We start from the raw sequence: 26,454 nt of genomic DNA, 5'->3' as shown, positions 1-26,454 counted from the left end.
CTGGTAGAAAGGCTATTTTCGCCAAATGTTCGCCTATACAGTATTATGACATGGCATACTGTAGTATACATCTGCTGCTATGCTCACGTCTCACGCACCATTATATCTCACCTCAGGTACTGTGTAAATATGTAGATAATTTGTTTTTCTTTGATTGATCTCTCTCCCCCCCCCCCTTTTCTCTATGGAAATAACAAAAACGATAGAACTTGCACAAAAACGAATTTCGCGAAAACGAATTTCTTACTTCTGTAAACCTGTGATGTGACAATAATGCTGATTCTGATTCATGGCAAGAAAACGGAAAATTCAGCGCTAAGTCCGGATCTCCCGCACAGTGTGGTCAGGTGGGTCATTCAGTTTAGTGCTTTTATGGTTTTGCTCCTGGCACTATAGCAGAAGTTACTTAAGGCTGTAGCCCTGTGATGTCTATCAACACAGGAGGTCACTGTCTGGGGGCAAGTGGAGCCCTCGGCAAGACCATTAGATCATCACTTTCCCTCAACACCTCATCAGAGAGAAGAACCTCGCTCGTCTCAACACATTCCTCAAATCTCACAGCTTTTGGGGAGCAATTGTGTGAGTGTGTGCACCTAACAAATTATGGTCTTAGAAAGGAGTTCATGCAGTACATTGGACTTGTCAATGTCACTTTTATGTCAATGTCAAGTAAAAAACTAAATACAAAAACAAAATACAAATGAATAAAACTTGTCACATCCAACCATATTTTATTATATCAACAAGCATCTTAATAAAAGTCAAAGTAAAATGGCTGCAGCAATATACAATCGGCAACAATCCATGTCTGCCAAGTATTTTCCAAACCACAGTGATAGAAAAAGAAAACGGACAAATATATTTCACAGAGCAGGATTGAACAGAGGTGAACAGAAGTGAAAAAGTCAAATATTAATTACAAAACAGTAGAAAAACACATACTGTTTAATAGGAAAAGATGAAAATGTCAAAGAAACAATTGGTTAACAGTACACTGGATGCCAGCAGATATTTTAAGTGTTATAAACTTCAATATGCCACATTTTATGAGGGCATACGCAGAGGAAACCATTCCAAGGTAGACTTGGGTTGACCTGTGGACGAGAAACACGAGAATCGAGTTCCAAATCAACCCATGGATGTAGCTGAACCAATGTGGTGGAGACAAGTGATACTCCATTAACGGCCAAGGGTTTCATTGTGATATTTCTTTCTGAGGTCAAATGAAAGCTGAGGGAAACCACCCATCATGATAAAAATCAATAAAGCTGGGTGAAACAGACCAATATGGACCCAATAGCCCTTGACTGGCCATTGCCCACGGATGGAAAACAGAACAGATTACAGTCAGAGAATATGGCTTGTGGGCTCAATTTTGATGTTTACTCTATGAATGAAGGACTTGAAACTTGGTTAAGCCTAGTAAAAATCCAAGCGGGTTCAGGGAGCTGTCTATTATGTTTTTACAATTGCTTTGGAAAACTGTCTTAAGTGATGTCAGGGCTTCTGGGAGAGTCCTAGACTATCTACCAAAGATCTTTACCAGTATGCCTGCGAAACACAGGATAATTGTGTCTTGAGGACTGTTGCTTTAAACCACTTAAATCCTATATACATCGTTAACCGGGGTCCCCCATGGGTCTGTACTTGGGCCCCCCTCCTCTTTTCCCTCTAAAACAGATCTCTTCACCGAAAAGAGCACATCTACAAGCTCACAACAGACGTTGTGAGCTTGTAGAACTGCTATTTTTGCCAATGCCCAGAACAGGGTTGCTAGGGTTCAAGTGGTTTAAGAAACAAAGAATAAAGAAAATCAAAATCAAAGACTACAATTAAGTGAGTGCTGGCCATTATCATTAATTTGGTTTATTAGTACAATTGTGGGGATACAAATACTGTATTCTGGCATATTGAAGTTCAATATTAAACATTTCTAGTCACCAATTTGTAACATGGGTTTCTGATTCACCATGGATTTACCACAACCCCATCGATATACAAACTGATAATACTGGGATTTACTCAACCTCTCATCTGTCTGTCAACTGTCGGATATTGAAAAAGTGGAAAAGAGAGATATGGATCAGCACGAGCCGCAGCTGTGCATGCTCCATGTAACCACGCCTGCTCGCAAATTCAGCAGCGACCCACGGTGCTGTCTGTGTGGCGCAGGGGGGACCGCGGACTCAGAGGACTCACTTGGGCTTGGTCTCGGCATCCGTGACCTGGCGAATGAAGATGGCGTCCTCCGGGTGGCTGATGTCTCCCTCCTCGTGCATGTAGGAGGCGGCGATGGCGAGCATGGTGCCGTCGTTGCTGAACGCCAGCGAGGCGATGCTCGTCGGGTAGCGGTGGAACTGACACAGGCGCTTCTTGTTGAACGGGTCCCAGATGTTGACGAAGCCATCCGAGCCACCTGGTGGAAGGAGAGGCTTCAAGGTCAACTTCAAATGCTATTTTCCCCGTGTGCGTTCTTTCAGATTAGAATCTATAATAATAACAGAGTGCTCCTCACAAAACCTTGGTAGTTATAATCCCGTCAAGTCACGGGACAGTAAACAATAAATAGGTTCAGACAGGAAAGGTTCTCAGCCAAACAATTTTACATTACGACTATAACCCGACCGATATATCGGTTTTCGCCAAATCTTTGGTGACATCGGTATCGGATTATGCAGCCGATGTCTCCCGGTTTTTCAAAAATAGCAGATCTACAAGCTCACATGTGTTGCAATGTGACATTGTGTGCTTGTAATGATGAATAGGACTTAAGTGGTTAAATAAAATAAAGATAATTTTTTTATTATATTGAATCAAGATTTTGTACTTATAAAAGGTCAAAATTCAAAAAACATTGATAATAGGGTGGTCTAGGACACTCCAAAATCAGGATCAGACCCAAAAATCTGGAATCGGTCAGCCTCTAATTATGATAGAGAATTTTTAATTGATTTTTTTTCCCCAGGAAGAGCCTGAATCATAAAGTGTTGCTGAGATGAGAAAGGCGTACCTGTGGCAAACGTGTTATGAACGCTGTGGAATGAGATGGCATTAACGGGGTAGACTTGCTCGATTCCGTTCTCCTTCAGCCTGTGGCATTTAAAGGCGTACTTCTTCTTCTGCACCTCCTGGCTCGGGTCCAGGTACTCCACAGCCACGCGGCCTTCGATTGAACTCAAGACGTATCCCTGGAGCAAAGACACAGAGTCTGATGTTGCAATTTGACCTTTTCACTGGTACTGGATTTTGTACCGTCAACTTGATATCCTGTAATTTGTTCATTATTTGCCGTTTTAACCCATTCAATCCGGGAACACATCTGTGTCACTTTAGATTTCTTTGGCTATTCAAAAATAGCCGATATACAAGCTTGTCGATATTGTAGATACATTGACTGCCAAAGCTGCCAATTTTGAAAAATCTTGAAAATGTGTGCAAATCTTTGAATATATATATTTTTAACGCATACATGTGTAACTAAAATCTTTGCTTCAGGGGGGTCCCTGGAACAAAATATTTTTAGATGGGGGGTCCGCGGCCTAATACATATCGAAAAATGTCTAAATCCTGAAAGTTTGTTGATCAGTGGTGCTCCAACTTTTCCATGTCAAGGACCCCCAAAATGATATGTATTTGGCCACGAATACGCATCTCAAAATATGTTGTCAGGGACCCCCAGAAGATCAGAGTTAAAAATGTTCGCTTTAAAACATATATATTCAAAGATTTGCACAAATCTTCCACGATTTAAAAAAAATATCTACAAAAAATAATCTACAAGCTCATAGTGCGGCACTCGGTGCCATGCTATGAGCTTGTATATCTGCTATTTTTGAACAGCCAAAGAAATCATAAAATGACAGATGCGTTCTGGGTTAAGACCAAGAGCAATCCGTTTCATGCGCTAGATGTTTATTCAGGTCTTAACATGTGAATTTGGTCAACTGAGCTGATCCGGAGCAAACGGTTTACCTGTTTGTTGGGGAAGGCTCTGATGCAGCGCGTCTGATATTTCAGACTGGACTCTCTTCTTTGCTGTACGTAACCCATGTTCCTCAGGTCCCAGACCAGGACTCTCCTGCCAGCCGTGCCAACGATCAGCCTGTCTCCAGCCACGGCGAGTGTATACACCTTTCACACAGACAGAACAGAAATGCGTGAAGGAAAGTCAAAAGATGAAGGAAAGGGTTTCTTGGTTTACCGCTTGAAGAATTACCCTGGCATCCCTATTCCCGGGGCTAACGTTCTGTGAAAATAGCAGATCTACAAGCTCACAACGTGATACGTTGTGAGCTTATAGATATGCTAGTTTCAGCAAAGATTTTTTACTATGCAGCGAAACAGGAGGAATCCTTGGGAACTAAATATAGGTTTTAAGTGGTTAAAAAAAACAAAGCAATGTACAAAATATCTTAATCTAAACATTGAGCGCTTAAACTCTTAGGGAGGAACCCTATAGCACACTCCAGTTAGATTATTTTACGTGTTGTTCTAGTAGTTTTTAAAACGAAATAGTACAACACGTTTTTGTTAGCTTTGCACATGGACAATGCGCCAACAGATCTGAGTTCAGTATCTTAACAAACTAAGTCTGCAACTAAGAACAATTCTGACACTAAAATTAATTTGGCAGTCAATGTATTTGTTGTTGTTGTTTTTTTACCGTTATCTATTGGCTTATACATGTTGCATTGAATTGTTTACACCTCACTGTCCATGTTTTCCCTCAACATTTAATGTTTTCTCTGTTCAATTTGTAATCCCCTCCCAAGAGGTACATTTCCTCTTGCCAGGCAATCGTGAATCATAACTGGCTCTTCTGGTTAAACAAAATCAAATCACATCGTGACAAACCCGATCTGTGATAGATTCTTGTAACTACAAAAATAATCACTACTTAAAATATATTTAACCAGTTATTATTTCTCAAAAAATAATCACTACTTAAAATATATTTACCCAGTTATTATTTCTCAAAAATGTAGTTTCTTGTCATACGTGGTCAGCAAAAGATATATCCCCGGATAAGATGTACACTACCTTTTCAGGCTGTGAAAATGTGCCAGCATTGCAGGGCGTCCTTGGATCCCACATCCGAACTGACCTGTCCCAACTCCCAGTTACCATGACATTGACCTCGGGGCAGTACTCCACACAGCGAATCGGGGCGTCGTGTGTTCCAACTACTGTATCTATTTGGTGAAAATATGAAACAAGTCACATACAACGAAGTCAGGCCTTTAGCTAGTAGACTCACATCATTACTGGTTATTTGTTCAATGACACTAAATGTGTCTGGAGAAAGAAAGGGCTTGCTAACAGAGTTAGGTACATGCCTTTTATTTTATTCCAATCTACATGAACCTTGACCCAGGTTGATGTGGCAGACTTACCTTGATCCGTGTTCAAATCATGCATTTTTAACTGTGAATCTAAACCACCGCTCCAAGCATGTGACGGATCCTGCAAACAGAAAGTGATATTTACATGAACTTAAAGGGATAGTTCACCAAAAAAAATCGATTAGTCACCCCATGGTGACTTGAATTCATGGATATTTTTTAGTTTTTGTCACATTCCTAAGCCAATAATTTTATAACCAGCGGACCGGTAGGCAGTGGTTCCGCTAGGAGACACAAAGGAGACTCTTTGTATCCCTTTAACTACATCAACATGCATCGATATTATGCTCTAAAACAGTATCTTATCGCATAGTGCTGTTTTGCAGCTTACATAAAAAGCACAGTCGAGGACGGGGGCGGTGTGCTGGTACTTCATCCTCATCGTGTTGCTGCCAACATCGAAAAGACGGACGGTGGAATCCCAGGAGGAAACCAGTAGGAACTGGGCTGTGCTGGGGCTGAACTTAACCGCTGAGATGCCATCCTCCGGGCTTTGGTTCAGCTTGTACTCGTTTGAGCCCGTCATCTGCAGAAGTTCAGATAACACAAAGGACTGAGATTATGACCAGACATGATTCATGCAGTTGCACTCCATTGAAGGTCGTTTTACTAGACACAACTACGGCGTTGTTGTGGCAGACAACACAGATTTAACTTTCACATATATCTGAAATCAGTTACAAAAATAGAAACACACACTGCGCTATGTAACAATTTTTCATGAATAAAATTTAATTTAGTCCAATCTGTATGGTAAGAGTCAATACAATATAACTTATACAATTGAGGTTGTATTTTGTCTCCCTGCTCTTCTATTGAAACATTTCGATTGTGTCAAAGATCATGTCTCACCGACACAGGATCTGACATGAATTTTGACCTGATGGTCAAGATTAAATGTATCCCCTGAGCAAGCAGGCAGGCTTAGGGGTCATCAATATGTCCGTGTGTCCGTGGCAAAGACTTGCCTTGTCCGTCGCTAATTTTGGATTTTCTGTTTTACACACCATTATAATGTTCTTATTTTGATCATAAGACCCAATTACTGAACGTCAGACTCCAGGTTTTCTTCAGAACATGTATGACACTGATTTACTATGACAATATGTATGACACATTAGGAGTCTGCCCGTACAGTGGTTCTCAAACTTTTTATTATCAAGAACCCCCATAACTCTGAGAGTGTACAAATGGGCCAGTATGGGTCCATTTGGTTCCATTTGTACACTCTCAGAGTGACAGACCTATTATGGTCATTCAAGGCTATCTCTTTATGTGTTTCTGGTAATATTATTGTCTGCTCATTTTGTATGTCTGTGGCAAAAGTGTAATTTTTACAAAAATGCCCACCACAAGCCAACATGGAGATGGCCCCTGGGCAGGCTCTATTAGCTCAATGGTTCAAATCCGGGGTAGAAGAGGAAAGTTACATAGTGCAGCTTTAATGAAACAAACGCAGCTTCTCTTACATTAACTACCTTAACAAGTTTCATGATTGAATGAGTAACAATGACAATGACACAGTAATGAAAGACAGTTCCTTTGTTACTTGAGCATGATGAAGCATCATCTCAGCAGATTACTTCACAGTAACAGTACATGTGAGGCATTTGCCCTTCTTAATCCATCGACCTGATATTATAATTACACAGTAATATCAGATTGGTTTTGGTTATATTGGTATAACCAAATGGACCCTTATGGATCCCTCTGGGTCCATTTGTACATCCTATGTACACATGTTTATATTATGTTATTAATGAATAGAATACATAGGACCTAAATGGAATGTTAGTCCACTAGGACTTGTTTGTGTAAATCCTTTTAGACCAAGTGTACGATTGTACTCGTGCTGTTTGCATTTCTGTCTGATAGATTATTCAATCAATACAAAAGCAACAAACACACTGTCTTGTTTCGGTTACACTCAGCACATAGACACTGTGTTGTTTCGGTTACACTCAGCACATAGACACTGTGTTGTTTCGGTTACACTCAGCACATAGACACTGTGTTGTTTCGGTTACACTCAGCACATAGACGGAGCCACACGCTCCCGCCGTCGCTTTGCTAACGTTAGCTTGTTACTGATGAATGGATGAGAGACTGTTACTTACGTTACTACTCATTATCCTGACCTTTGACCAGTTATACTGACCGTTTTATGTTCGTGTCCTACCGACTCAACTCTCCGGTGTGTGATAACAGAGGCTATTGCGGTTATATTTCATATAAAAGTGATATTAGCCCCTGGCTAAGCTAACTGCTAGCACACACACACAACCACCAACCACTGCAATGTGTTAACGCCAGTGTTGCCAGGTTTCGCGAGAGAAACAAGCAACCGGGTCTAGGAAAACAAGCCTTGACATGCAAATGTTTGAGAACCGCTGGTTTAAAGAACATTTAGGAAACAAGCCCAAATAAGCAACTACACTTTAGAAACAATCCCCAAAAACTGCTACTGCCAATATTTACAAGCCACTTTACAGGAAAAAAACAAGCCCGTGGTCGCTTATAATATGCGAACCTGGCAACCCCGGTTGCGGCCGGTGCTCAGGTAGCTTCTGATTGGTTCAAACGAATTCATCGAGAGCCCGCTGGATGCTTCGATTGGCTGGACTTTCATGACGTCAACACACTTCCGGCCATAGTAGATCACGTGTTAAGGGCTTTCGTCACCTCACGCACGCGCGTGCACACACGCGCGCGCGCGCGCACACACACACACACACACACACACACACACACACACACACACACACACACACACACACACACACACACACACGTCTCTCACACACACACACACACACACACACACACACACACACACACACACACACACACACACACACACACACACACACACGCTTACTGAGCTATCAATATGGATACAGGATAGGTGGGCACTAGAGACATCTGGGCACCTCAATGTAAAATTGGCTATTTTGTCCAAAATATTAAAACATTTAATATTTGAAAAATGGTGTTAAAGGGTAAGACCACTTTGGTAGAGGTTTGGGTTGTGTAGTTACCTTGCCATGATGTAACTCCAAAGGTGGGCAAGAAATAAAAAATAATTGCTCCATTGATTAGAAATTGATAATTCAAAATATGCTCCATTGACTTACATTGTACGGTAAAACAGCTCTCAAAGTCACTCTTTTAGCACATAAATGAACCCAAACATAGCTGATTCAGACAATATATAACATCACCAAACCCAGTACTGTTTGTTTTTTTTATAAAAATGTCAACTTCCTGTTGATTTTACTATTTGAAGATCTGGATCCGGATCCGCGGATCCAGTCCAGGTTTTCTACTTATTAAAAATGGCAAAATCTACAGGAAGTTGACATTTTTATAAAAAAAAAAAACAGTACTGGGTTTGGTGATGTTATATATTGTCTGAATCAGCTATGTTTGGGTTCATTTATGTGCTAAAAGAGTGACTTTGAGAGCTGTTTTACCGTACAATGTAAGTCAATGAGGAGCATATTTTGAATGATCAATTTCTAATCAATGGAGCAATTATTTTTGATTTCTTGCCCACCTTTGGAGTTACATAATGGCAAGGTAACTACACAACCCAAACCTCTACCAAAGTGGTCTTGCCCTTTAAGTAATGTAAAGTAGGCTATACATGATGTGAACATGCAGGTACCTTCAGACTTAAATGTATCCTTCAACTTCTTGTTTTGTAACTATTTGTAACAATTGTAGAAATATTAGACCTTAATTGTCGAATGTTTAAGCATGTTCTAATCATGTATACTTTACTTTACTTAAAAACATTTTCCAAATCTTTTATTTTTTACCATTTTGGACAAAATTGCCAATTTTACATTGAGGTGCCCAGATGTCCCTAGTGCCCACCTATCCTGTCAATATTATTAGATTTTCCTTCCGTGTGTTTTTCTGATATTTTCATATAGGCTATTAGGCCACAGATTACACATTGCCTATAATGTTCATAGTGTATGGGTGGATACAAATCTCTGGAACTCTGCTGGAGGGATCATGGAACACCTAAAATATTCCCTCATTTGTCATTTCCCTCACTCACCATGGTGGTGGTGGGGAGCGCTCTAAAATCTCCATTCAGTTGGGTTGAGATCTGTTCTGATGACTATAGCATATGACTCACATCATTGTCATATATACTCATCAAACCCTTCAGTGACCCTGCCCTGTGGATGGGGGCATTGTCAACCTGGAAGAGACATGACTAAAAATGTTTAATCACTGGTGATTATTCAGAATAAGTTGGTGTTGATTTGCAGTGACCCATCCGTTTAAAGGTATTGGACCCAAACCATGCCATGCAGGATCACAGCATTTCAGAGTACTGGACCCCCTCACCGAAGGGGTCAATAATTCAGGCCTGTATACTGTTCTCTTGGTGTACATGCACTCGTATGTTTTTTTGTTTTGTTCTTTTTTGCACTGCAACCAACATCCATAGTTGTTTACATTGGTTATCAAAGTGGGGTCCAGGTACCACCAGGGGTCCTTGGAGGGGTTCTAGGACTATTCGCTGCGAGCTTGTACATCTGCTATTTTTGACATTTTTAAAGAAACTGGCACAGTCTGATCATGTACTGTACTACATTGACATTCACCTGAGGAGAATTGTTCTTCAGTTTTACCTTAACCTTGGTGATTGAATGTATAGCTAGGCTTGCAATCACAATTTCTAGCCCTATTTATGTATTTCCCATATAGATATAAATGCACATTTAGTCACTGTTCCTTGACCTTGAGACACTTGCTAGTTCAGCAGTCTTTCTTGACTGAAGCTCCATGTCCCAGTAATGAACCCTTTTTCCATTCTTATAAAAATGTGATCAATTAATCTAACCCTAATTGCTTAATTGTTTAATGCGTGCACCTGCTGGATGCATTGATTTGTTTCTCCTTTAATGTGCGTGTGTGTGTGTGTGTGTGTGTGTGTGTGTGTGTGTGTGTGTGTGTGTGTGTGTGTGTGTGTGTGTGTGTGTGTGTGTGTGTGTGTGTGTGTGTGTGTGTGTGTGTGTGTGTGTGTGTGCGCGCGTCTGTCTGTCTGTCTGTCTTTCAGGAAAACCTCACATATTACATTTTTTGAAGACTATTCTTAATAATGTTATGAAATGCTTTTGAAGCTAACTTATTTTACGTCTAAAACCCCATAGTAATGTATGTAATGCTATGGCTAGTTATTTATGGAATATTATGTTTATTTTTCATTAATTTCAAAAGTCATCACAATTACAAGGAATGCTGCTATAGCCTTCCCCCTGAGACAGTGACAGTATAAAATGGAACCACTTTAAAGTAGAACATGATACACCTTACCATAGGCCTACAAGGTCCACAGTCTATTCTTCCAAATGCTTCAAATGAATTGTAGGGGATCATCTTTCAAAAAAATATGCCCAGTGTTAACAAGCGATAATTTATTAATCGAGTCAATTAGGCTATTAAAGTCGGTTATAATCTATAAATTAGGCTATTAAAGTCGGTTGTAATCTATAACTCGCAGCATGATTTAGTAGGCCTAAAAATATCGGCAAATTTAGACCTATTAAGAGTTCCTTTCCAAACGCAATCCGAGCCAAAAATGCCTACTCAAAATGTCTAATCAATATTTAAAAATAGTGATAATTCCAATCCCCCAAAATGGTTATAGCAAATGTCTTTGATAGTACATTTTACAAATTAGTTTAATTCCAGGCAATTCTTTAAATAATATTTTCACATATAGGCTATCCCTTCAAGAAATGTTTTTTTGTTGTTTATTCTTGGTGAGTGACCAGATTTCACGATTTACAGACTTGCTTTAACAATTATAATAATAAAAATAAATGACATAATAGTAATACAAATTAAAATACAACAATGCAGGCTGTTATTTGGCTTTTATGGCTTGAAAATTACGTGAGCAAAAACGAAGTGAAAGGGCTTAACCTTTTCAGGGATTTGAAAGAGTACGATTGTCTTCTGTTATATAGCAAATAAGGACTATATGTTCTTGGTGAGGAGTGGACAATGGTCGACAAACTCTTACTGTGAAGCGAACAGTAGCTATTGCACAATATTGTAAAATATCAAAATATTAAATCCCACATTAAAATTGCAAACACATACACAGTATCTGTAAAATATACATTGACAGTAGCCTAAAAACCCTGTTCAGAACAAATCGATTGGCCTATGTTTCTGTTTAAAAACATAAAGGCCCATATTTAAGTGGCATGTTTTCACCATGAAATAATAATAATAATAATAATAATAATAATAATAATAATAATAATAATAATAATAATAATAATAATAATCCAAATGTGTTATTTAATTAGGCTATACGAAACTTGCCAATGCAAATCGCTCTCCTCTCAATTAAAAACAACAAATATATGGTGAATAATTAAAACGACAGTCTTTTAAACGGATACAGGATAGGTGGGCACTATAGGGACATCTGGGCACCTCGATGTAAAATTGGCTATTTTGTCCAAAATGTTAAAAAATAAAAGTAAAGTATACATGATGTGAACATGCACGTTAGGCCTACATCATAATAATAATAGTAATGTAAAGGTACATCATTATCAGACTTAAAGTTATCCTTCAACGTCTTGTTTATGCCCCAAAATGACGGATATACCGTTTTTGTAGCAATTTGTAGAAATTATAGAAATATTAGACCTTAATTGTCGAATGTTAAGCATAAAGCATGTTCTAATCGTGTATACTTTACTTAAGACCATTTTTTAAATATTTAATTTTTTAACATTTTGGACAAAATAGCCAATTTTACATCAAGGTGCCCAGATGTCCTAGTGCCCACCTATCCTGTTACCGGTGGGCACTATACTAGGGTCTCAGCAACGGGACCGACGTTACAAGGGGGTGATGGTGAGAATAGTACATGTGGTGTGGGAACGACAAGAGGGACTGTCCGGCGGGCGAGCTCCCCGTGGAGCCTCCAGTGTCTCCATGGCTCTCGTGGTACAGTATGGGGACGCGCACTATCCTCTGCGCCGCGGCGTGGCTCAGGTTGGCCGCCTCCAGCTCGGCGGCCAGCTGCCTCTTCCACTTGTTCCTGCGGTTCTGGAACCAGATCTTCACCTGAGTCTCCGTCAGGTGCAGAGAGGCCGCCAGGCCGGCCCTCTCCGAGCTGCTCAGGTAGCGCTTCATGTCGAACGTGGACTCCAGCTGGAACACCTGGCTCCGGGAGAACACGGTGCGCGTCTTCTTTTTCCGACACGACGCGGCTTTCTTGCTGTCCGAGCTCTCCGAGTCCATTTTTCTCCAGTCGTCTCCTCCTCCGGACGACTTCGGCTCCCCGTCCGCGTCGCTCTCCTCCAGCACGATGTCGTCGATGCTTTTGCTGTCATCGTCCTCCTTCTCGTCCTGGTGGCTGTTGTTGCCCTTAATTGGGAAGTCTGGTGATTGTCTCTCTGTGAGCGGTGATGTAATGTCTCTCAAGCTGATGGCCTTCTCAGACACTACAAGAAACACAGAGTTGCAAATAGGCCTACGATTTATTTTTAAATCTATACAGTGTAGCCTATAGGCCAGACATCTTTATTTTTCATAAAAGACAAATTGCAGGAGCAAAGCAAATGACATGTCAAACAACATGCAGTATCACAATACGATGGACATTCTCCTATTATAGCCTAATTTCATAATAGACTACATTTTACATTTTAATTTAGTCTAGGTAATTAATGATCATGTGCAGTGAAATACTTTCAAGTATCAACAGAAAACAAAAGGGTATAGAATGTCAGTAGGCTAAAACTAAAAGCAATATGTTTTCTTTTTTATCATTGTTCACAAATCGTGTTATTATCATCATTACAGAACTGAAGAATCAAAGCTAGCCTGCAGTCCACACCTGCTTTCAAAGTGATTTTAATTAATAAGATTTAGAAGGAAAAAAAACTTTGTTTTCATTAAGTTAAAGAAAACAAGTCTCTGAACACTTGCTCGAGTTTGAATATTTTTATAAATAATTTACCGTGACATTTAGAATAGCGGAACAACTGACCCATATAGATGGGAACAAACAACTTCCCCAACGGGGTTGGTTGTTCCAGTGCGTTCACCATTTTTAAAGTGAAATTATGGCTTTTTATGGTTGAGATTTAATTAAAGAAACACGACCAGCAGTTCACAGACAGATCCAAGTTATTACCTTTACGTTTTTGTCATAATTGAGCAAGTGTTTATTTAGTAATCGATTAAAAAAGCTAAAAGGGTCACAACCTACCCCACCCTCCCCTAAAAGTATACGCTACAGTAGCCCATTGGTTCTCAAAGTGGGGTCCGGGGACCCCCAGGGGACCAAAATAATAAAGCGTCAGAATCATTTAAACCCGTTTATCCATATTTCATACTTTGGCTATTCAAAAATAGAAGATCTACAAGCGCATAGCGCAGCACCATGCTATGAGCTTGTAGATCATGCTATTTTTGAAAAATCTTGAAAATGTGTGCAAATCTTTAAATCCCTTTTAAAAGGAGAACATTTTTAACACAAATCTTTGCTTCTGGGGGTCCCTGGCACAACTTATTTTCAGGTAAGGGTCCGCGGCCAAATACATATCAATTTGGGGGTCCTTATAATTGGCACTGCAAAGTTTGAGAACCATACCTGCAGTCCTCAGCTGTCCCGCAGTGCCCAACGTGTAGGGATACCACCAGGTAGACGCTCGCTCCAAATACTGCGCCGATAGTCCAACTCTCTGGGACGGGAACTCGAACCGAGGGAAAGAGAGGTCACCCAGCCGAGAGAAGAAGCCCCCTTCAAACACCCCTCTGGACGAGGAGAGGAAGGCTTTAGGCTTGATGCTCGGCTTGTTGTCAAAGTTCAGCAGGTTCTTGATGGAGAACGGTGAGTCTTTCGCAGGCGGCTGACAGGTCTCCTCTTGCGCATCGCTAGAGTCTGCCATCACCGTTATAGCCGTTTAATGTCCAGTATGAATCACCATGAAAAAACAATACACTTTTGCAACCTTTAAAAAAATGTATCTGAAAAAAATCAAAACAAAAATCAAAAATTTCCAAAGAAAATCCCCCCCAAAAATCCACTTTCTTCCAAAAAATCGGATCTTTCTTGATAAGTTATTGCCTCGCTTTATACTGCGTTTGTTTGGAAAACGACCGACCGTTAGGGCAGAAAAAGATCATCAAACCCCCCCGTGATGCTGCATCCAGATATAGTGAGCTCGCAGTGAAAACACGAAGCTCATCAATGCGCCAAACTTGCGCTGCAGGACAGTAATGATGAGATAAAAATGTCATCCAAGTTAAATGCGCCCAGTCTCTGCGATTGGACAGATATACAATGATGGCAAATGGGATCTGAGATGAAACAGGGAGCGGACCAGAAGAAGGGAGGGGACAGGACGAGAATAGACTCCAAAGCAGTGGTGTAAAGTAACTAAGTACATTTACTCGAGTACTGTACTTATAAGTACGATTTTGAGGTACTTTTACTTTACTGGGGTATTTCCGATTTTCTGTATTTTTACTTCTACTCCACTACATCTCAGAGGCAAATATTGTAGCCTACTTTTATTTTACAACTTTATTAGTTTCTTTATTTGATTATTATTGCAAAATATACATTAACTATAGGCTACTTCAGCGCTATACATGTCGGCCAATTTGAATTCCGGACTTTTTACTTGTAACAGAGTAGCCTATTCTACATGATTGCAGTATTGATACTTTTACTTAAGTAAAACATGTGAGTACTTTTTCCACCACTGCTCCAAAGAAAAAGAGTCCACCCAGGCTCCATCCATCATCCAATTAGATTAAAGAAGCAAATGGCCCAATGTTTTAGCCATGAATGCTTACCATCACCTGTCATTTAAGTGACTAAATGCTCTATTTAGATCTGAGAACACCTCGATATGTGCATGCATGGCGCACACTACGCAAATTGCACGCACGTTTTACGCACGCACGTCTACTAAGCTATTTAGGAACACAGGTGCACGCGCGCACACCAACAGACGCACTATTAGGCAAATTCCATATAGTGGGGTTTGCTCATTCAAACAGCATTTTTATATCATGTTCTTGTATTGTATTTTCTTGTAACTTTCAGGATTTGGTCAGAATTACAGAAATGCTGTAATTTTAGGATAGATGAGAAATCAATAATTGACTCTCTCCTTGTCCATCATTGTGACCTGCAGAGGATCAACCCGTCATTAAAGTAGTCATTCTCACAGTTTATTTCAGTTAGGATAAGATAAGATAAACCATTATTGATCCCCGGAGGGAAATTCAGGTGTCAGAGCAGCAACAGTATATGAAACACAGGTAGCCTCAGAGGTGGAAAAAGTACTCAAATGTTTTACTTACTAAGTAAAAGTATCAATACTGCAATTTAGAATACTCTGTTACAAGTAAAAGTCGGGAGTTAAAAATGTACTTGAGTAAAAGTACAAAAGTATTGGAATAAAAATGTACTTAAAATACCAAAAGTAGAAAGTACTCATTATGCAGAATGTCCCATTTGACAAGTTTTAAAAAAAATCTTTGGAAAATAGCAGACCTACAAGTACACAATGCGTCAATGTACCTATAGTTACTTTCCACCACTGGGTATAGCCTACAGGTATTAAGAGCAAAAACAAAACAAAGAATGATAGTGTAATGAATGATAAAATAACATAAAATAATGAGCTGTCTTGAGTTCCAACTTTGTCACTTCATCCAAGAAAGATGTGCAATAATGCATTGTATAGCCTACATTTCACTTGCACTATGGCACTCATTCACTTGAATGTGTACTATATAGGCCTATAATGTGATTATTATGGAAGTGCCACAGGCAGACATCAAATTGATTGCTTGTCATTGTCATAAATATACTGTATGAGTTTGTGATTGTGATAAAGGTCCGTCAAATCAGCTTCAAACAAAAGCCTACAAAACCTACACATGCAGGCAACATTCCCATCATCCAATGAGGTTGCTGCTTGCCTTGTATAATGATCTGTAAAAAAATCAAACAATATTGTATTTGTAGGCTACACAATAGATTACATTAATGTCTTTTTTATGTGGGGTCAGATACTTCCAAGTCGACCATCCACCCATGGCCCAAAATTGCATTGTAAAATGCCAAACACCAGAGGATTTTTTTTTACATTCTAAAATGTGAGGTATAAGGTGGTTACATCATGCAAGGTGTCATATTCACCAGCTCAAACACAAGCATGCAGAGAGGTAAATATCAAATGATATAAGAGGAGAGTATACAGTACACTGGATTTGTGAATTGTCCCATACGCACAGTGCATGTGTTGAGTGGGCCATGACGGATGTCTGGCTGACAGTCATCAATACAGTCACATTAGCGTCTGTCATCAGCATGGGTCAGTGATAAAGAGGCACCCCCCTCGACCTTATTTTTCACTCCATGTTTCTCTCTGGGGTATATGAACATGTCATATTTAATTAAAAAAAGAAAAATAAGGTTTGTCTTGGGTCAAAATGAACATACAAAGCACAAAACGGTGCTCTCTAAATCAGTGGTTCTCAAACATTTTTAATTTCAAGGACCCCCATAACTCCGAGAGTGTACAAATGGACCCTTACGGGTCCATTTGGCTCCATTTGCACACTCTCAGAGTTACAGACCTGTATACAGGAACCATTTGGAACCCCCTCAAGGAACCATGGCAGTCCCTGGACCCCACTTTGAGAACCGCACTGCTCTAAATGCCATCTGTTTTAGGGAAAGAGACAGAGAGAACCCTGTTATTTAATTAGACGACCCAGACATATGCATACAGCTAATCAAACAAATTGGATTTGCTCAAACTAAACACGGATGCAATCTGTCCTTTGAGCTCGCTCCGATCTCAAGGACAACACTCTGTTTTTGTGAAAAGCTACTTGAATCCCTGCGTAATTAGAGGTCTCATTGCCTGTGTTAAAGATGGGGGCGGTGAAGGGGGCTGGTTGAGCTGTGTTTGCGGATGTAAAGTGTAATCCAGATAATAACACTTCCATCAAAGGCTGAAATGACGTTCATTAGACCCAAAAAAAATGCAAAGTGGAACAGTAACAACGCAAGGTCAGTGACTCAGACGGGGGAAAATTTGCATAGCCTTTCTGTTTTGGTGTAACATGGTTCACATAAGTCAATATATGTTATATCGTTGGATCACGAGTATACACGTGTGGCATGATGAGATCTTAAAGTTGTTATCGTGTTTACGGTGTATTACCTGAGGCCTTATACATCTGAACTACTGATATCTTAACCTAACACCCGGTACGTACATTATAGCTGGAGGGTGCTGATGAGACTGTAATTCATCACAAGGCTGACTTCAGAGCAGCTCTGTACCTCATAATAGGCCACCGTTCTTCTCTTGTACTTGGGAGCCAGGAGCTATACTGAGACAGAAACCCATCATGTTAAATTTTTGGTTCTGCAGATGTGACATCTGTCCCTCTCAGGTGGTACCGTGACCCCGGATCCATCAACCAGAGTGGTCCGGAGCGGGAGGGCAGGACAGCACCTAGCACAGTTTAGGGGGGGAAGCATTTTCCTCTTTTCAACCTGGTGTCCCTATGGCATACCATTATAGCAAACATTCTCAAAATTCTGAAAAACGAACAATTTTCACTATAATGTAAAAGCTTAAGATTGAATTTTCAAGCCAATAAGATTTACTTTGTCTCCCATAGGAGAAATGTGTCATGGAGTCAAAGACTAACATGCCCAAGATAGGGATGCCGGTGTTAAAGTGTTTAATCTAACTATTGTCACACGTGTATTTTTACTGTTGTGTATATACACAGAATCATGGGTTGGAATGGGCCACTTCACCATTATTTGTCACCTGTTCATCCCACTGTCAGTCTGTTTGCCGTCCCAGCTACTTGAGGTTCCCATGTTTCCATCCCCATTATTTTGTTATGAAGTACTGTCAGTGATTAATGGCTTTCTAGTTGTTGAACAGGTACCCTTACAATACAAGTTTTTAACAAGAGTGATAGCTGATACAGGCCCCTGTGTAGTTAGTCACTGTCAATGTCTGGTGCAGAACAATAGACCTGGTTTTAGATAGACAACACATATAGGCAATGGAAATCTAATTAGCCTTATCTCACTGACAAATTGCCACTTGGATAATTAATTATTTAAAGGCAGGTCGCTCCCATATTAGAGACGGGCATAATTAAACTGATATAAAATAACATTAGCAGTGACAGGCTATTAGAAGATGTGGTAATTTACTACTCTTTAAAACAGGAGCTGTCATAACCTTCACCTCTTGGGCTGTCCATCAAGAGCATGCTGCCACCTAGTGGTGGAACATAAAAACACCAGCCGTTATGTAGGTGATGAATTGTGAAAGGAAGAAAATACTGCATGAATATATTATATCAGACATTTATTATTATTATTTCCAAGGTTCTCTTTAGGTAATTCTAAAGATTATTTTAATCCTAATCCAAAAATGATTGACATAAAAGGTTCTTAACAGATTAATACTGTTCACAGAAATCACTAAGTGCCATTTTGAAATGAGACATCAGACAGAAAGCAAACGTGTTACAAAGGAAACATACACACAATTAGATTAGATTAGTATCAGCTGATAAAAGTCTTGAGGAATTCAAAGCATAAAACTTAACTATGTTGAGACACTGCAAAGGCACTGACATAATATAGCAAAAATCCCAATCAATACAGTATATCTGAAAACATCATTCCCATACCGAAATATGTGTGGATCTGTAAAAACAAAACAAACAGTAACAGTAACATTGGAGTTCTAATTGGAGAAGAGGTTTCTGGGAAAGACACTAAGCATTAAAGCTACAATCCGGGATGAAACATTATTGGTTATTATGTTTCACTGCAAATGCAATGGACATAAAACGTAGGGACTGTAGCTTTAAAGGGCAGCACCGTTAGTATTGGTATACATCTGAAATACTCTGAATGTGTGTTATTAGCTGGTAAATGTAACATAAGAACTACACACTGAATAACAACCCAATATTTAACAGATGAGATTCTGACCCCATGTGTCTAATCAGCAGTCCAAATGACTGAAGAAAGGCTCATTCATACTGTGTCGCACAACAAAAATAACGTTTTTTTTTTCAGTTGAAAATATGTCTGGATACGGCCGTTTCTAGAATCTAAGGCCTCTAGCTTCAAGGCGGTAAACTGCCACATGCGGCCAATAACAACCCAGTTATCTCAGAGTCCCGTACAGGTGGCAATAGAATCTGCAGAGATTCCAAAGTAATGTGACACACTGACGGGCGACCTATACCAGGCTTTTCAAAGCGTGCGTATGCGTGGAATTTACTGCGTGCGTACAGCGCGTTTGGAAAGATTCAATTGATAGCAATGATACCGGCTACACCAGGCGAGCGGGTAAGCGAGCCCAGCATACGCAGGCTTTAAAATAGGACTGGATTTATAAGTGCGTGTGTGCGTATGCGGGGCTCGCGTGCGTCACGCGCACATTCTCTGGTGTGTGCCGGCCGTAAACCGTGGACGTGGAGGAGGCGTTCCTGACAGCAATATTCAATATTCCGTTGACAAGTTTGACAAATAACAGCCAAATATAACCGTCAAACAATTACCAATATTACGTCCCTCTTCCCTTTTATTTGGAGAACCATAGACTGGATAGGGTGCACAGACCAAAAATAAAAGATGAACATTAACCACTTCAAAAAACAATACAACAATACACTTAAAATGTGTTAAAATAGCCGATCTACAAGTAATCTACAACTTCCAGGTCTGCTATTTTTTCAACATTTCCCCCCGATATTGACATGCCCAAAATAGGGACGCCAGGTTGAAAGTGGTTAACGCCCTCAAACTAGAGGCCAATATCGTGTTGTACAACAGTCATTCACCAAAAGAAAGGACGTCTACAGCAATGCATGTCACACAATATACTCCCCACTAAAGTCCCCAGGTAAAATAAACGGAGTGTCACACGGAGAGGAGTGCAAACCCATGAGGATCCAGCCAAGCTGTGTTCAGTAGTCATACTCCTTATCAATGAACTTGGCCATGGTGGATAGCTGGACGTTTGTTGTGCCTTCATAAATGGTGCCTGAAAAGAACAAAGACATGGAAACAAAAATAAGCATTGGGATCACATCCGTGGTATGATAAAAGACAGATTCCAAGGGCACATTCAAATTCCACAGGGAAATACACGGATATGTCACTTTCAATATGGGGACAAAGGGGCACAACTATCTTATTATGTAAGTCAATCTGCCAGTTAGGCAGCAGGAAGAATGAAGAGCGAAAGTGGAATTGACGAAAGGAAAAGTGTCATTCTGTCTGTAGTGCTACTTTGGGTCTGTGGTGGTAAATGACTCTCTCGCTCTCCCTCCCTCTCTCTCTTTCTTTCTTTTAGCACGTCAAGGTCAGACAAGGGAATTCCTGACGGATCAGATTACTTGGCCTCCTGGGCAGCACCGCCACTGTTATCGCCCCTTCTCTCTGCTCCGCGCTAACAATTGTAGTTTGACCTTCCTCCTCCCCACATGAAATATGCACTGTTCATGTTGCCAGGTCTAATACTTAAGCTTTAGCTGCGGCCAGGTAAGCCACCCTTAATATAACAAACAGACAGAGGTAATGAGCCACTCACCGATTTTACAGTCTCTGTAGTATTTCTCTATGGGGTAGTCTTTGGTGAAGCCCACCCCACCCATCCACTCGATGCATTTTGATGTGGTTAGAGTTGCAACCTGAATAAAAATGGAACAGTAGATATTGAAAGTATACACGCACAAAATCAAATGCACAAGACAAACCCTGATTAAGTCACCTTTGCATTGAACTGCACCAGCTCACCTCTGCGGAGAAGTATTTAGCCATGCAGGCCTCCTTGATGAAAGGTCTACCGGCCTCCTTCAGACGCGCAGCATTGTAGGTCAGCAACCTAGCGGCTTCAATCTGGGTTGCCACGTGGGCTATCTGGTGCTGCATGCCCTGAAATACACAGCAAACAAATTACGAAATTAAGTCGTGCTGAAAGATATTAGCAAAACTATGGAATCATATGAGTCATGTGACTTTTGAGGCTGTACCTGAAAGTCAAAGATCCGCTTGCCAAACTGCACCCTCTGTCTGGTGTAAGGAATCGTGTTGTCAAAACAGCCTTGTGCCAAGCCCACCATCTGTGACAATTTGACAGAAATGTTAGTGGAGCTTAAATATATTCTCTACGTTCACGTCACATCGCAATCCTTTTTACTAGTTCTATTTGCCAAATGTGAAAAGAGAGGAGTTTGGGGGGGGGTTTACCTGAGCCGCAATTCCAATCCTTCCTTCATTCAACATTCCGATGGCATACTTATATCCCTGGCCAATCTTGCCCAAGATGTTCTTCTCAGGGACCTACAACAAGAGAACAAGTTAGAAATAAGAACATGATGCCATTCCCTCACAGGGGACAAGTCCAAAGAAGACGGATGTACTGTATTTGACTTCACCTTGACATTGTCCAAGTTGAGAGGGCAGGTGGAAGAGGCACGCAAACCCAACTTGTTCTCCTTCTTGCCGATCTCAAGGCCCTCTGTTTCTCTGTCTACAACGAAACAGGTGATTCCTCTATATCCCTGTCAAACAGAAAAGTTAGTTAGTCTGTATGTCATTATCATAGGACCAGACATTTGCTGCTAGGAATTTCCTCACAGCATAACGAAAAGGAGTTTGTAATAAACATGGTGATCAGATCAAAAGAGAAAAAATAATAACACTACCTCATTCTGGAGTGAAATTATTATTGTATGTGAGTGAGTGAGTGAATTTCATTTGTCTCATTTTGTATTATGCCAATTAACCCCATATAGTCATTGTCACTGTCAACTCCTACTGTTGGTCACGTGGGAGAGCGTAGACAAACATAATGTCTCTTCTGAAACACATAGAGTTGCCAGCTTTAACTTTTCACCTGACATTGAGGAGTTTCACCGGGAGAGCGTTGCACATGCAGAGGAACATGTCGTCCTTCCCAGCTGAAAAGGTGCCCCGACTAAGAGTTGCTAGTGCAGTGACAAAGAATGCCCTGCCCTGTCGGCTTTCCATCTGCAGACAGAGCCAATTGTGTTTGGCCAAGCCAGAGGCACCGCAGAGGAATGAAACCCTAGTCTTCACGGTGGTGGGCAGGCACTTTACATCTGTATCACCCAGACGTATCCCCATCATTGTGCATTGTTATCTAAATACATTTGTACACCACGGCTAGATCTGCAACGCTTTGTACAGTAGTAGAACACAGGGTATGGTGAGAGAATGTAACTCACTGCGGAGGGGTCTACATTGGCCATCACAAGGAACAATCCAGCATGTTCTGCATTACTTATCCACATCTTAGTTCCATTGATGACGTAATAGTCCTTGTGTTTTTCTGCACGTGTTTTCAAAGCAAAGGCATCGCTCCCCGACTCGGCCTCTGACAGGCAGAAGCTACCAACCTGTGGGACATGAAAACAATATGAATTATGCACAGTTTTATCAATTTATAAATATATTATTATCAATATCAATCACTGACTAATCACATTATAATGCAGCTTATTCATTGACCATCCATTACATTTTTAAATTAGAGCTAAATATCTTCTCTAGTTTCCTAAACTAAACATATTTACTGGTTTTAGTAAAAAAATCACACCCAGTGTGAAGAGAGTGGTGCCTTTCATGAGTTCATTTCATTAGTTACTTTTTACAGACTTTGATGACTTCAATGTATTTTTACTCATTTTAAGTACTTTAAAATGTTTGTACAGATTTGTACATGTTTTTACTCATTTTAACATCTTTTAAGTATTTTTATGCATTTTAAGTATTTTTACTCATTTAAAGTATTTTTACTCAGTTTAGGAACTTTAAAGTATCTTTACTAATATTTAAGTATTTTTACTAATTTTAAGTATTTTTACTCATTTTAAGTATTTTACTCAAAAGTGTGTGTGTGTGTGTGTACTGTACTGTACTGTACGGTCTGTACTGTACTGTACCTGTACTGTACTGTACCTCTAACTGTACTGTACTGTACTGTACTGTACTGTACTGTACAGTACTGTACTGTACTGTACAGTACAGTACTGTACTGTACTGTCTGTACTGTACTGTACTGTACTGTACGGTCTGTACTGTACTGTACTGTACGGTCTGTACTGTACTGTACGGTCTGTACTGTACTGTACTGTACTGTACCTCTACCTGTACCTGTACTGTACTGTACTGTACTGTACTGTACTGTTCGTACTGTACTGTACTGTAAGTACTGTACTGTACGGTCTGTACTGTACTGTACCTGTACGGTCTGTACTGTACTGTACCTGTACCGTACGGTACTGTACTGTACTGTACCTGTACCTGTGTGGTTGCATCTTTGTGTTGCAATCAGCCGCAGCTGTTGAGGCTGTGCTCAAACATACAGAGAGGCCGTGCTCATACGGACACACAGACGGACGGACACACAGACGGACGGACACACAGACGGACACACAGACACGGTCAAATGTAGGAGTGGTTGGCACCACTCAAAAAAAAATTACATTCAGGCCAGTGAAAGGCATCACATAAAATGACTCACCGTGTCAGTGGACAGACGGGTGAGGTACTCTTCTTTCTGTGCTGGGGTCCCGAGGTTGGCTACCAGTGTGTTGATCAGAGTGTTCTGGATGTCACACAGAACAGCCACAGAGGCGTCCACCTTTGCCAGTTCCTCAATGACCAGGATGGACGAAAAGAACGTAGAGCCAGTGCCACCATATTCCGGGTCAATCTCGATGCCCATGAGCTGGGAAAGGTTTAAATAAATACAACATGAGAATCACTGATACTAGAAAAAACAATCAGACTGGTGTTTTAGAATGACGTCTGCTTTCACAAATGCACAAAAATTAAATAAAGAAATCACGTACGCCCTGTTCAAAAAGGGATTTGATCACTTCATCGTCCATGTGTGAGGCCTCGTCCATCCTTGACACAAATGGGGCAATGCGCTCTTGAGCATACTTCTTCACTGTAAAAAAGAAAGATATCTATCAAGTTTAATGGATGTATTTTCAGAACTACTAAATGGTCTGGCAAATGATCTGCTTTTCCATAGCAACTTCATCCAAAGTACCTTGGAATATGCCTTACAGAATAAATCATTGATTTATTCTTTCATTCACACAATGGCAAAGGCAACCATGCCAGGCTAAAACCTGCTCATTGGGAGCAGGTTAGTGTAAAGTATTGTAGAGAAATGTCTTGCTCTAGATTCTAGAAGATACTTTGACATGAAGCCAAGAGGAGCCGGTGATGAAACCGGGAACCTTCCGGGTTCCAAGACGGAAGCCCCACAGGAACCTCCTGAGTCCTGGTCCACTGCTGCCCATATATCTCACCTGCATCCCTCATCATGGCTTCCTCCTCAGAATAGGTCTGCAGCGGAGGGAAGGGCAACCCAAACCCAGCAGCATCTGGATCCGTTGACACATCTGGGGCAGATGCTGAAGACCTGCTCCGTAGACCAACCTGACATGACCCCCATGGTCGAGAGATCTGTCTACCAACCTAAAATAATATTAATGACAGATATTAGTTGTAATGCTAGACTTAAGTACTGGACTCAGTGAACAGTACCAGCTCAACTACCATTTGAATCAATTACGGGACCACTTCACCCATTTTCATCTTCATATAATTGGTCCTCACTAATGCTCATTATAATGTGGTACTATTTTTTATCTACTCTGTCTAAAGTCTCAGAGGAGGGCTCTGGACAGTTCAGTAACCTCAAACCTGCCTACCAGTCTGACATCATCATGGAAAATCGAAGCTATAATAGCTTATAATGAGCACCAGTTATTAGTGAGGACCAATTATACGAAGATAGGTTGAAAATGGGTAAAGTGGTCCTTTAAGTACTTAAAAGTACTGCCTATTTTCATCCATATTTTTCAGTATCTAGAATGACTAATTGGAAATGCAAATAATGTATTATAAGTGCATATAAGTGTATCATTTTGATCTAATCTGTAGCCTTGATACAACACCGTCTAAGGTTAATCTAATGCATTAAGTAATAACGTTACGTGATAGCACCAGACAGGTTGCGTAACTGTTACAAAAGTGAAGGCGTTGTTTAGACACTGTGCCAAGACTCTATTATTACTGCAGGGAGAACACGATGTTATAGCTTTAAATTGGCTAGTATGCATTAAAAAGACTGTCCAACTATCATGTCGCTTCACGATATATTTTTTCCTCTCACCTTCGAGAAAACCCTGGTCAACGGGGCAGCCATGATTCCCAATGTTTACATACGGGTCACAACAACGGTGTGTGTGTGTGCACCGTTTAAACGGAACCGGGTGCAACAAGGTGGGGGGCAAATAAAACGGTGTTGCATCACAAATGGTGACCTGTCGAATACTGCACACTGCACACGATACACTGAATACCTGTAGGAGGCGCTGTTTTGCAATTTCGTAAATTGTCTCGTCTCCACCAATCTGGGAACCCATCGTCAAATAAAACGGAAAAACAGCGCCCTCTGCTGTGCTCTGTTCCTGCCTAACCAGATGACCAAAGAAGAAGCAATAACGCCTTGCTAGGGGGTCATGACCTTGGATGGGCAACATGTCATCATAATAGACATTGTAGGAGCCAAATGAGGATTGTATTTGTGCACTGGATAGGATTATTGATGTGATTGACAAAGGCACCGCATTGGCACATTGTTGATGGGTGTGTCTCTGTGGGTGGGCCTCAGCAACTATAAATAGTGGCTCTCACCTGCTCACCTTCATGAGTTGGTTTGCCCATTGGAGGCAGGGTGAGCTGGGAGAGCTATATTTTTGTTGACCGCATCTGTATTATTGGTTACTGCTCACTGTTTAATTTATTCGATTTCTTGGCACATATTTATTACATTTATTTATTGTAACTTGTAATGATTGGTGCACTGAACTTCAAAGTAAAACATTTTAAACTTGAGCATTCGTTTGGAATTGAATCTTTTAATGC

At 40.6% G+C, this 26,454-nt stretch overlaps 3 protein-coding genes across 4 annotated transcripts; all 3 read right to left on the bottom strand.

The window, feature by feature from the left end:
* Positions 1–711: 711 nt before the first annotated feature.
* On the bottom strand, positions 712–7,702 carry bub3 (BUB3 mitotic checkpoint protein). 2 transcript variants are annotated; one of them, XM_080454362.1, is made up of 7 exons: positions 7,561–7,702; positions 5,734–5,928; positions 5,394–5,463; positions 5,041–5,192; positions 3,973–4,131; positions 3,011–3,188; positions 712–2,416 (listed from the first exon to the last, which is right to left on the bottom strand). In XM_080454362.1, the coding sequence occupies exons 2-7, from the start codon at positions 5,926–5,928 to the stop codon at positions 2,196–2,198; spliced, it is 975 nt and encodes a 324-aa protein (XP_080310488.1). In that variant the 5' UTR covers positions 7,561–7,702; the 3' UTR covers positions 712–2,195. The 2 variants fall into 2 exon arrangements, with proteins under 2 accessions (XP_080310488.1, XP_080310487.1); XM_080454361.1 differs by having other exon boundaries at positions 7,520–7,696.
* Positions 7,703–12,260: 4,558 nt separating this feature from the next.
* Positions 12,261–14,347, bottom strand: LOC308104081 (homeobox protein HMX3-B-like; the record flags this gene model as incomplete). The annotated part of the gene is made up of 2 exons (XM_080454363.1): positions 12,261–12,895; positions 14,050–14,347. The coding sequence occupies 2 exons, from the start codon at positions 14,345–14,347 to the stop codon at positions 12,261–12,263; spliced, it is 933 nt and encodes a 310-aa protein (XP_080310489.1).
* Positions 14,348–18,809: 4,462 nt separating this feature from the next.
* Positions 18,810–25,773, bottom strand: acadsb (acyl-CoA dehydrogenase short/branched chain). The gene is made up of 11 exons (XM_080454352.1): positions 25,700–25,773; positions 24,831–24,999; positions 24,360–24,460; positions 24,029–24,235; positions 22,731–22,901; positions 21,918–22,043; positions 21,730–21,822; positions 21,513–21,602; positions 21,277–21,414; positions 21,071–21,170; positions 18,810–20,521 (listed from the first exon to the last, which is right to left on the bottom strand). Exons 1-11 carry the CDS (start codon positions 25,730–25,732, stop codon positions 20,445–20,447), a joined length of 1,305 nt encoding a protein of 434 aa, XP_080310478.1. The 5' UTR covers positions 25,733–25,773; the 3' UTR covers positions 18,810–20,444.
* Positions 25,774–26,454: the final 681 nt, after the last annotated feature.

The sequence above is a fragment of the Gymnoscopelus braueri genome (genome assembly GCF_963280865.1).
Source record: "Gymnoscopelus braueri genome assembly, chromosome: 17".
Classification (NCBI taxonomy): Eukaryota; Metazoa; Chordata; class Actinopteri; order Myctophiformes; family Myctophidae; genus Gymnoscopelus; species Gymnoscopelus braueri.
The sequence above is the reverse complement of the archived record's forward strand: the minus strand, read 5'-3'. Positions and strand labels throughout refer to the sequence as shown.

Bases quoted from the DNA above. Each gene is read 5' to 3' on its own strand.
- bub3 (XM_080454361.1), bottom strand. The intron at 3,189-3,972 runs GTAAACCGTTTG...TCTTTGCTCCAG, and splicing joins GAGCCTTCCCCAACAAACAG to GGATACGTCTTGAGTTCAAT. The intron at 2,417-3,010 runs GTACGCCTTTCT...TCCTTCCACCAG, and splicing joins TCATAACACGTTTGCCACAG to GTGGCTCGGATGGCTTCGTC.
- acadsb (XM_080454352.1), bottom strand. From the start codon at position 25,732: ATGGCTGCCCCGTTGACCAGGGTTTTCTCGAAG. The intron at 24,461-24,830 runs GTGAGATATATG...TCTTTTTTACAG, and splicing joins AGCCATGATGAGGGATGCAG to TGAAGAAGTATGCTCAAGAG. The intron at 22,044-22,730 runs GTGAGTTACATT...TCTGTTTGACAG, and splicing joins CCAATGTAGACCCCTCCGCA to GGATATAGAGGAATCACCTG.